This window comes from Bubalus kerabau, chromosome X (genome assembly GCF_029407905.1).
Source record: "Bubalus kerabau isolate K-KA32 ecotype Philippines breed swamp buffalo chromosome X, PCC_UOA_SB_1v2, whole genome shotgun sequence".
Taxonomy (NCBI): Eukaryota; Metazoa; Chordata; class Mammalia; order Artiodactyla; family Bovidae; genus Bubalus; species Bubalus kerabau.
Window position 1 is genome coordinate 71251260 of NC_073647.1, and position 12418 is coordinate 71263677.

Here is a 12418-nt window from a genome sequence, read left to right on the forward strand (position 1 = left end):
TGAAGGACAGAGAAGCCCGGCATGCTGCAATCCATGGGGTCACAAAGAATCGGACATGACTGAGCAACTGAACTGACATGCAACGCACAATTCATGAGCTCCGGTATATATGTATCTGACCTACTGGTGATGTTTTAAAAAAACATAGATGCCCACCATACTATACTCTAATTCAGTAGGTCAGGAGTAGGGAGAGGCTCTAGAATCAGTATCTTTAATTCTCATTACTGGTTCTGTCCATGAGTCTCACATGGAGCAAGAATTAGGAAACACTAATCTAGTTTTTAAAAAATAGCAAGAAGGCAAAAATCTGAGAAAAGAATTGAAGTGAAAGGTAAAAGAGAAAGGGAAAGATATACCCAACTGAATGCAGAGTTCCAAAGAATAGAAAGGAGAGATAAGAAAGCCTTCTTAAGTAAACAATGCAAAGGAATATCAGAAAACAATAGAATGGGAAACACTTCAAGAAAATTGGAGATATCAAGCGAACATTTCATGCAAATATGGGTACAATAAAGGACAGAAATGGTAAGGACCTAAGAGAAGCATAAGATGTTAAAAAGAGGTGGCAAGAATACATAGACAAACTATACAAAAAAGGTCTTAATGACCCAGATAACCACGATGGTGTGGTCACTCACTTCAAGTCAGACATCCTGGAGTGTGAAGTCAAGTGGGTCTTGGGAAGCATTACTATGAACAAAGCTAGTGGAGGTGATGGAATTCCTGCTGAACTATTTCAGATCCTAAAAGATGATGCTAATAAGGTGCTACACTGAAGATGCCAGCAAATTTGAAAAACTCAACAATGGCCACAGGACTGGAAAAGGTCAGTTTCCATTCCAATCTCTGCACATGTGACCAGGGGAGACTGTGCACATGATCACGGGGAGGGGTTGGTCACCATGATCATGAGTGGCAGTGCGTGTGATCACTGGTGGGTGTGCATTTATCACGGGAAGGATCCGAATCCAGCTCAGAAGGCCGTGCTGCGAAGATAAAGGTGTGGACTCCCCAGGAGGCACTGCTAGAAATCTCCCAGCCTAATCTCCGCCCCTCCAATTCCTGCAGGCCCCATTCGTCTGCATCGCGGCTGCCACACCCTTCTGTCCCCATAGTCTTCTGGCTCCGGCGGCGACACACGTCCTCACTCGAAGGCTGGAAGATCAGAGAAAGGTAGAGGGCTGCACAGACACCACTTAGCACTCTAGACAAGGTTAGCCTTCCTGCGAGGAACTCCTCAGTTATACCGTGCATGACAGGCTCCGCCCCAGTCCTCTTCGGTTGGCAAAAAAATCCTAGACCCACCTCTTGCCCCTCCCACCGCTTTAGCCTTGCTGGCCTGAGTCCACTATCTCTCCTCTACTCAGAACTTCACCCCTGCAACTGGGTGTTAGTAACCTCATACCAAATTCGCCTCTCCAGACTCCATCTAGACACACTCTGATTCCTCCAGGGATTGATGGCTGGCCTACCTCCCCTGCTTCTCCCACTACTTTCGTCCTGAGGGTCCACTTCCCTTCCTCCCAAGTATACTCACTCCTCCACAATAACAGGGGCCGCTACAACAAGCAGACACATCTTACCCAGTTAGCATTGAACATCTGAAGCTCTGGGATTCGAGATGAAGGAGCCGTTCAGGTACTCTCGGCATTTTATATCCAGAGGAGCCAAGCTTTGTGGTGATGACCAGCGATGCTCACTGTTGTCTGTTGTAATCCTTGACCAGCTGGTGGGGAGGGGTGCTCATGGAAAGTGTGGGTCGTGCAGGGTCTTTCACTCCCACAACTGGGCATGTCTGTGACAGTGGTGCTCTCCTATGTAAAAGTCACATTTTCTAATTTCTTAGAAATTTCTAAACCTGAACCTGGTAGCAGTGTAATCAGAGGAGAATCTGCTGAGGCTATTCATCTTTATAGCTCTAATCACAAGCACTTTTGTAGCGTGCAAGCATGCTTAGTCACTTCAGATGTGTCCGACTCTTTGCGTCCTTATGGACTGTAGCTCGCCAGGCTCCTCTCTCCATGAGATTCTCTGGGCAAGAATACTGGAGTGGGTTTCCCTGTCGTCCCAGGGATCAAACTCACATCTCTTATGTCTCCTGCATTGGCAGGCGGTTTCTTTACCACTAGTGCCATGTGGGAAGCCTGGCCTACAGTAGTTGCTTAGATGAATACCCTTCTGTGTACCTACAATGTGGCTAGAAACTACATATCACATTCAGGGTAGGAGTATCCCTTGGAAAGTGAGAGGGGAATGGAAATGGGATGAAAGTTAAGGGGCAAAGTAAATATACCTAAATATTAACAACATCTAACTCTGAGTGGTAGGTGCTCAAATAGTTCTATCTCCTGCCATGTTGTTAGCAGGGGCACCAGGCATGGAGGACCTCAGCACCCGAAACCTTTTCTATTGTCTCCAAAACTTAGTGTGACCAGATCAGGGTTGTGGGAAAATCTAGAGCCAGGAGAGTTTTTATAGCCAGGTGACTCACCTAAAGGTGTCTTCCTCCTCTAAACCCCCAAACTCCTTCTTCACTGCAAAACCAATTAAGCTCTGGTGGTTGGCCAAGTTTGGAGGGAGTCCAGAACTGGTGCTAGAACCAAGGACCGAATGCCACTGGTGTCGATGCATCCAACAGAAGGATCCAGTTTTAGGCTGTTTTTCTCTGGAGTCTAAAGTATCATCATTGTTGGTAGCCCAGTCCAACATAGCAGTCACAGTAGGACACCCCAAACTCTTTGTCCCCTAAGTGACTTGCCAATCTCCAGAGGTGGAGAAACAGGGACTTTAGTAAACACCAACAGATCTTCAGTTCAGTTCAGTTCAGTCGCTCAGTCATGTCAGACTCTTTGCGACCCCATGAATCCCAGCACGCCAGGCCTCCCTGTCCATCACCAACTCCTGGAGTTCACTCAGACTCATGTCCATCGAGTCAGTGATGCCATCCAGCCATCTCATCCTCTGTTGTCCCCTTCTCCTCCTGCCCCCAATCCCTCCCAGCATCAGAGTCTTTTCCAATGAGTCGACTCTTTGCATGAGGTGGCCAAAGTACTGGAGTTTCAGCTTTAGCATCATTCCTTCCAAAGAAATCCCAGGGCTGATCTCCTTCAGAATGGATTGGTTGGATCTCCTTGCAGTCCAAGGGACTCTGAAGAGTCTTCTCCAACACCACAGTGCAAAAGTATCAATTCTTTGGCGCTCAGCCTTCTTCACAGTCCAACTCTCACATCCATACATGACCACAAGAAAAACCATAGTGTTGACTTAAGGGACCTTTGTTGGCAAAGTAATGTCTCTGCTTTCCAATATGCTATCTAGGTTGGACATAACTTTCCTTCCAAGGAGTAAGTGTCTTTTAATTTCATAATTTCAGTCACCATCTGCAGTGATTTTGGAGCCCCCAAAAATAAAGTCTGACACTGTTTCCACTGTTTCCCCATCTATTTCACATGAAGTGATGGGACCAAATGCTATGTAATCTTCGTTTTCTGAATGTTGAGCTTTAAGCCAACTTTTTCACTCTCCTCTTTCACTTTCTTCAAGAGGCTTTTTAGTTCCTCTTCACTTTCTGCCATAAGGGTGGTGTCATCTGCATATCTGATGTTATTGATATTTCTCCCAGCAATCTTGATTCCAGCTTGTACTTCTTCCAGTCCAGCGTTTCTCATGATGTACTCTGCAGAGAAGTTAAATAAGCAGGGTGACAATATACAGCCTTGACGTACTCCGTTTCCTATTTGGAACCACTCTGTTGTTCCATGCCTGTTCTAACTGTTGCTTCCTGGCCTGCATACAAATTTCTCAAGAGGCTGGACAGGTCGTCTGGTATTCCCATCTATTTCAGAATTTTCCACAGTTTATTGTGATCCACACAGTCAAAGGCTTTGGCATAGTCAATAAAGGAGAAATAGAAGATAGTAAATGCCATTGCATCAAGTGTTCTAGAAGCCAGGAGCCAATATGTCTGACTCTTTTAAAATCACAACAAAGGTAAAATGGAGGTGATACAAACAAATGAGAAGATAGGGATAGAAAAAAATATTAAGGACTGGATTGCTATGGGTAGAACCAAATGAACTTGATTTGGTGACAAATTCAGAAGCCAGTGACAGGGAGTCTAGAGGGATGACATAATTGGTGAGAAAACCCTGATGTTATCATATCAGAATCATCTGCTACTCTTGAGTTGGATGTCAGGGGACACAGAATCCCCTGGTTTCTGTTAGGGCAAGAAAATGAAGGGCACATTCAGAGAGTGTAAAATTATGAACTATCAGGGCTGTATAGATGGAGAAGTCTTGAGGCTACTGTAAGAATGAGACTGAAAATCAGGGTGAGGGTGGGTAGGTTTTGTGGGTGGGTGTGAATGTGATGGAGGGCGGGTGCCCCTATGATCAAGAGGGGTGCTCCCGTGATCGACATGCCTGTGCGTGACAATGCATTGTCTCAAGCACACTCTTAGAGGCTTAAGTCCAAAACCTGAGAACACCAGAGAACTCCTGACTCCAGGGAACATTAATCGATAACAGCTCATCCAAAAGCCTCCATACCTACACTGAAACCAAGCACCACCCAAGAGCCAACAAGTTCCAGAGCAAGACATGCCACGCAAATTCTCCAGCAATGCAGGAAAATAGCCCTGACCTTCAATATACAGGATGCCCAAAGTCACAACAAACCCATAGGCATCTCTACCTAATTCAGATTTATCTCCTGTAACTTTTTGGGGTTTATGCAAAAGTCTTGGCTTAAGTGCAGTTTTGCCCAAATGATGACATCATTGAATAACAGAAGATGTGGCCACAGTCTCCATAGTAACAGCCAATGGGACTGGCAACTCTGTAAGCCAAATGATAGGACCAAAGTGTGGTGGAGGACCAGCGATGAGCCAATAACAGCTTTCCTGTGATTTTCATCTTGGAGATTGATTAGGAAGCAGTTGTGATGGTTTTCTTGTTGATTTTCTGTTCAAGAGGTTGCTTTTAAGCATGGTGATTTAAGTACAGGCATCCAGATCTGGTAGTGGGACATGTCTCTAGTTCCTTGCATCAAAATAAGAGAAGGATGTTCAGCAACTCAGAGAATTCAGAGGACTCCTTCTTCTAACTCTAGCAATTTGAGTGTTTATGCTTATAATAATATTTATTAAATTTAATATCCATTGTGTTTCTTGGTGCATTGACCTGTTCTTTCGTTTTGCTGTAGGTATGTAGGTGACTTTCAGTGTAGTTGGTGATTTTACAATTCCTTTGTTCCCCATTAATTTCTAGCTTACTACAACACTGAAGAGAGAATGCACTACATGATTTCAATGTTTTGTACTTTTCTATGATTTTCATTAAAATTCAGTATTTCATCCTATTTTAAACTATACTTTCTTGAACTCTTAGTAAGAAAATACTGTAGAGCAAAGGGAACTATAGCAATTATTTTTGTAGTAACTTTGAACAGTTTAATATATATAGTTATTGAACACTATGTTGTAAACCTGAACTAATATAGTATTGTAAATCAGCTAAACTTAAATAAAAAATTTCAAAATTAAAAAAAAAAATTCTCAGGACTCTTGAATTTGGATGTAGAAACCTGTGAACGATGTCAGTATCAGCCAAACGATGAGAGAAAACTAGAGAAAATGCAGAATTCTAGCCTTTTTTGAGCCCAGATTTAGTGCTTCGTTAGGTCAGTCAGATATGATAGAGTTCTATAATGTCTAAATTATTGTTCTAGCAATTTCATTTCCCATTTTATTCTCATTCTCCCATAAGTGTATTATGGAATTCTTCAGAAGTATTTTATGTGTGATATGCAATAAAGTGAAGAAACAGATATACCCATCCACTACCTATATTATACTTATCACACATATGCCAGATTAAGCATGCAAGTAATTTTATAAACGGGGATTGATATATAGTACAGGAATGGCAAAACAAACTTTTCACAAAGATTTAACTTTTCTAGTTCCCTGGTTTCTGAAATTCTATTAAACATTCATACAGATGTTTTGAATCAATGCTTTTCTAGCAGAGAATCAGTTACTCTTGAAAACACAAGCTTCCATGGCCTGCAATTTTACATCCATTAGAGAGTGTCCAGCGAGAGCAGCTCAATCTCCTGTCTCCACTGGTACAACCAATGGTCAACTGGCAAGCTGTGAGCCACAGCCGTTGACTGAAAGTGTGTTTGAGGGACCAGGGCTGAACAGATATAGCTTTTCTATGAAATTCAGCCTGAAGATTAAGGCAGAAGGAACTGTGATAGTTTGCCAGTTCATTTTTGGTTCCATATTTCTTTTTAATCATGGGGATAAAATATGAACTCAGATAAGGTCATATCTTCAGCCTCTTGAATCAATTTAGAAAAGGATTATTACTAATATAAATTCTAAGATATCTCCTTTTGCCTAAAGGCGTTTGAATGTGAAGTTCATGTTAAGGGTCATATATTTTCTATTGTGGTTTTTTCTTGGCCCTTGAAAAATTGTATTTGAATTTTACTTATGACATTTTTCTATAAGTGTGGAGGTGGGACGTCCAGTGTCACGTGACATGGGCTGCCATAGTAACAGGCCTCCCTGCCTTGCATCCAATCAGATATGGGCAGTGTCTGTGACGTCAAGGAAAGCAGGGCCTATAAATTCGGCCAACAGCCTTCAACCCCCTCACTGTTCTTCTGGGCTGCGCTATGGAGATTGGCGGCTCTATCCTGTCCGAAACATCCTCTGACAGCTATGAGGAAGACGTGATCACCAAAGAAACTGGCATCTCCGAAATTGAGCCCTCTGAAAAGGAAATGGCGAAAGTGGAGACCTCCAAACCAGACCCATATGATGCGGAACCAAAAAAGGCAAAGCAGAAGACAGCTAAGGGCCGCTGTCGTCGTCGCCTGCCCTGCCATCATGACAATTTCTCAAGTTTTGCTACCTACTTCCCTAGGGTGCTGAGGCAAGTACATAGAGGTCTGAGTCTTTCCCACGACTCCGTGAACATCCTGGATTCGTTTGTGAAAGATACGTTTGAGCGGATTGCCGAAGAGGCCGGGCGCCTGGCCCGCAACAACAAGCGCCGCACCATCACGACCGAAGACATCAAGACAGCGGTGCGTCTTCTGTTGCCTGGGAAGCTCGGCAAGTATGCCATGTCCAAGGCTACCGAGTCGCTCAACACATACCACACCTGCAAATGAACTGCCTCAGGACTGTCTGACCATCGCAAACCAGACTTCAGGCTTCTCCCCTTAGGCCCTACATTTAATCTTTAAAGCATTTCTACCCCAAAGAAAACATTAAAAACTTCATTACCTTTGCTTCAATATGTGGCGGTTGTGTCATTTGTTCGATGGAAAATCGTGTACTTTTTCTTAACGTATTGCAACTCGTCCCTTTCCTAAATGGTTATTTCTGTTCGTGGTTTCTCAGTGATTTTAGGGATCTTTATGGTCAAAATTCTTTCCCTAAAAGTTTCATTGGCCTTTTCCATTTTCATTCTCCCATCTATATGTAGGTATCATCCAGAGATTTTTATATGGGGTATAGCAACCGATAAAAAAAAAGTGTGGTCTTCCCAGGTGGCTCAGCAGTAAAGAATCCGCCTGCAATGCAAGAGTCACAGGAGAGGCAGGTTCCATCCCTGGGTCATAAATATCCCCGGGAGGAGGGCATGGAAACCCTCTCCAGCATTCTTTCCTGGCGAATCCCCATGGAGAGAGGAGCCTGGTGGGCTACAGTCCATAGGGTCTGCAAAGAGTCGAGCCCCACTGAAGCAAGGTAGCACGCAGGCACACAAAGAGCAGTGTGTGTGTGTATGTGTGCTCAGTCACTCAGTCATGTCCGACTCTTTCTGACCCCTTGGACAGGAGCCCGCCAGGCTCCTATCTCCTTGAAATTTTCCAAGCAAGAACACTGAGCTGGGTTGTCATTTCCTACTCCAGGGGATCTTTCTGACCAGGGGATAGAAGCTGTGTCTCTTTCGTCTCCTGCATTGGCAGTCAGATTCTTTACCACTGCACCAGCAGTAGCAGATATAAAAATCACATTTACCCATTCTATTCCTTCAACCCCAATTCACTTCCATGTGTAAAATAGGACTCAAACACAGTGTAAAATAAGAAAATTCTAAATTTCTGGAATCAAGCACCATATCTTCTGAAATTACCTTATCCAGATTTCTCTGATCCTATTTTTTGTTTGCAACCTAGAACATTTTGCTTTAAAAAAAAAAAAAAAAGAAACCAAAAATCCTGACTGAATTGCAAACTTGCAGGGATGATGGGATAGTCCAGTGACAGCAAACGTAGCCACAGTCTCCACAGTAGCAGCCAATGAGGGACTGGTAGCCCATGAGATAAAGCAATTGGCCAAACGTATGGTGGAGTGAGGAGGGCTGAACAAATAACAACCTTCCTGTGACACTCAGCCTAGAGATGGAGCAGGAACGTGGGGTGATAGTTTCCCTGATGTTTTTCCATTCAAGCACCTGCTGTTAACCATGGCAATTTAATTACAGGCATCCATTTCTTGGGGCTTCCCAGGTGGTGCTAGTGGTAAAGAACCTGCCTTCTTATGAGGGGAACCTAAGAGCCATGGATTCAATCCCTAGATTGGGAAAATGCCCTGGAGAAAGGCATGGCACCCCACTCCAGTATTCTTACTGGAAAGTTCCATGGACAGAGGAGCCTAGCGGGTTACAATCCATAGGGTCTCAAAGAGTCAGACACGACTGAAGTGGCTTAGCATGTGCACATCCATTTCTTGGGTCTTCCCAGGTGGTGCCGTGCTGGGAGCCGGCATATTGCATATTGAGTGCAGCACTTTCCACAGCATCATCTTTCAGGATCTGGAATAGCTCAACTGGAATTCTATCACTGCCGGGAGCCAGCGTGAGGAACTCCGCCCATGACAAAGGTCATGAGGAAGGAGGCTCGGCATATGTAAAGGCGGGATCGAGCCTCAGGAGTCCCCCTGGAAATTCTCGAGCATCTACCCCCAAACCAGAGTCTGCCTACTTTCGGCTTTGTGCTCTCACCTATACCTCTGACTTTATGGGGGCTGTCCCCCACTACCTCTGTCTGAAAAAAGAGTTAGCTTACAGCTCCAGTTAATAATTCCTGGGTGTGACAGTGTTTCAACCTACAAACTCCTTTGGAAATCCTCTAGCCTGCCTGAATAGGTTTTTCCGGCCACATGTGATTGTTCAGAGCCTCCCAACTGTGAGAGGCAGGAGATATTCTAAACTGTCTAAACACAGATTCTTTTGAGTAGTTAAAAGATTGATTAGAAATTGTATTGGTGAAGGGTTTTTCACTTATTGAGCCAATGTTTGCTGCTAAGTCTCCATACTCCTTACCTACTGTGTCCTTGGCAGTGTATTGATTGATATAATGGGTGTGTAGAAATGTAAAATGCAGCTTTGTCCAATGCTTTTTTGGAGGCTGGTGCCTGACTTTGGAATAATCACCTTTAGAGAAAAATAAGTTTCTTAAAATGTTAACAGGCCTCCTGGCCAGAAGATGATGTCAATCACCTGAACTTTTGCATATGATAAGTTTGAAAGCCTGGCTTCGCTTAGAACCAGGAACTGCTGTCCTTGCATGACTCCACCCCTTCCCCCATTATCCTCTATGGATAACGTAAGGTATAAAAACTACTTTGGAAAATAAAGTGCGGGCCTTGTTCACTGAAACTTGGTCTCCCCATGTCACTCTCTCTCTCAAATTCTGGCTGAGTCTCCATCTGGAGTGCGGAACCCACCATGCTTGCTAATTATGCCTGGGCTTCTAAGATCCGACCGGGGAGGCCTCAGTGTCTCCTCTCCTTCGGGAGAACGGAAGGATGCCTGCGGCCTACGTAAGTGGTGAAAACTTCTTGTCTTGAAGTTTTATTGGTCTCCCGCATAAACCAAGCTACTCAAGCCTCTTTTCTTCACTGAATTTTCCTACTGAGCTATCCTTATTTCAGCCACTTTTCTCCACTGAATTTCCTCACTGAGCTATCCTGATTCTATTACTCTTTATATCTTTAATTAATATCTAATTGAAGCTATTGTATCCTTATCCTCGCCAACGCCGTCCCCACTTTGAATACCCTGGATCAGCCGGGGCTGGACCCCGGCAGTGCCGGTAGTAAAGAAACTGCCTGCAATGCAGGCGACACAGGAGACCCAGGTTCTGTCCCTAGATGGAGAAGGTTCCCTGGAGGAGGGCATGGAAATCCACTCCAGTATTCTTTCCTGGATAATTCCCAGGGACAGAGGAGCCTGGTGGGCAGTAGTTCATAGGGTCACAAAGAGTGGGACACAACTGAAGATACTTAGCGCACATGCATGCATCCATTTCTTGTTGTGGGACATGTCTCTAGCTCCTTGTATCAAAATAAGGAGGAGGAGGATGTTCAGCAATTAAGAGAAATAAGATGACTCCTTCTTCTACCTCACTTATTTGACTGCTATTGCTTATGATAGTATTTACTGAATTTAATGTCCATGTGTTTTCTTCTTGGTGCATTGCCATTTTTATTTCTATAAGTATATTGCTGAATTTCAAACCAGTTGGTGATTTTCCTATTCCTTTTTTTTTTTTGAGATATTTTTTATTTTTTTAATTAATTAATTTTTTATTGAAGGATTATTGCTTTGCAGAATTTTGCTGTTTTCTGTCAAACCTCAACATGAATCAGCCTAGGGTATACATATATCCTCTCCCTTTTGGAACTCCCTCCCCATTCCAGCCCTCTAGGTTGATACAGAGCCCCTGATTGAGTTTCCTGAGCCATGCACCAAATTCCCATTGGCTATCTACTTTACATATGGTAATGTAAATTTCCATGTTACTCTTTCCATGAATCTCACCCTCTCCTCCCCTTTCCCTTTGTCCACAATTCTATTCTCCTATTTCTTTTTTAAAATATTGATTTCAAGCTTACTACATCCTTGGAGAGAGAGAAAGCACTCTGCATTTCAGTCCTTTTTAATTTACAATGGTTTTCATTAGAACTTAGTATTTCATTGTATTTTAAACTATTCATTTTGAACTTTAAGCAACAAGGATATGCTGTACAGCACAGAGAAATATACAAATTATCTAATAATAAATGTAAACAGAGTATAATATATAAAACAACTGAAGCACTATGTTGTAAACCTGAACAAATATAATATTGCAACTCATGAATATATCCATAAAAAATTTTTAAAGTTAAAAAGAATTTATCAGTACCACTGTTATTGGATGTAGAAATCTGTGAAGGATGTGACTCTCAGCAAAACAATGAGAGAAAAGCTAGGAGGATCTACAAAATTCCAGCCTCTTAACCCCAACTGTAGTGTTTTCTCTAGGTCAGTCATGACAGATTTTGGTAAGTTCTGAATTATTTTCCTAGCAGTTTCATTTCCCAGTTTATTCTCATTCTCCCAAAGTGTACTATGGAGTTCTTCAGAAGCAGTTTATGTGTGATATGCAATAGACAGAGTGAAGAAACTGAAATACCCATCCACTAACTCTATTATACTTTCCCCACGTATCCCAGTTTATGTACATATTTTCCACATATCCTAGTTAATCAAACATTTAAATATATAAATGGGGACTGATATATAGTACAGAACTGGCAAAACAGAAATTTCACACACATTTCAATTTTCTAATTTCCTGGTTTTTGAAATTGTTTTAAAAATTTATACAGAAGAACAAGATGGCAGAGGAATAGGTAGACGTGGAGTACATCTCTCTCCACGGATACATCAGGAATACACCTTCAGACACAGAAGTGCATTCAGAACACCAGCTTAGAGTGGACAGAAGTCATTGACCAGCAGAAAATAATATATAGCCTCACCGAAAGCTTGGTAGGATGAAGGAACTAGGGGGAAAAACAGGAGTGTTAGTAGGACTGGACCTGCCCTCGGCAGGTGGGGGAACTGAAGCAAGGGTCGGATCCCCACATCAGGGCAATTGTCTGAGTCAGAGGAGAAACATTTAAGGCTGAGAGTGAAACAGCTGATCTGTGGCAGCCCAAATGGAATGAGAATCAGACAGTCCTTGCAACCATACATACCTAAGACAGGGATGCAGATCACATGGAAGGTGCAGTGGCTGGTAGCTGGAATTTAGGGATTGTGGAGCAATCTCAAAGTTAGTGCTGCTGTTGACTGTGGAGAGACTTATCAAGGGGATGTGAGGGTGGAGACTGGTGGGAAATGCCTGTGGAGGAAAGCCAGGCAGCCATGGAAGCTAGGCGATACTGCTGAGTCACGTTTGGGGATGGAGACATCACCATAGCCTCTCTCTCCCCACAGTGCCAGCATTGGCAGCTGAACAATAGAGAGGCTGGCCCAGCAAGCACCTGACACACTGAACTACAGAGTAGGACCCCACCCAGGGTGCCCCTTTAAGTGCCTGATGTGCCAATTAACAGAGT

At 43.4% G+C, this 12418-nt stretch overlaps 1 protein-coding gene across 1 annotated transcript; it reads left to right on the plus strand.

The window, feature by feature from the left end:
• The first annotated feature begins 6672 nt into the window (after window positions 1-6672).
• LOC129639485 (late histone H2B.L4-like) lies at window positions 6673-7302 on the plus strand. The gene has a single exon (XM_055564642.1). It carries the CDS (start codon window positions 6691-6693, stop codon window positions 7189-7191), a length of 501 nt encoding a protein of 166 aa, XP_055420617.1. The 5' UTR covers window positions 6673-6690; the 3' UTR covers window positions 7192-7302.
• The last annotated feature ends 5116 nt before the right edge of the window (window positions 7303-12418 follow it).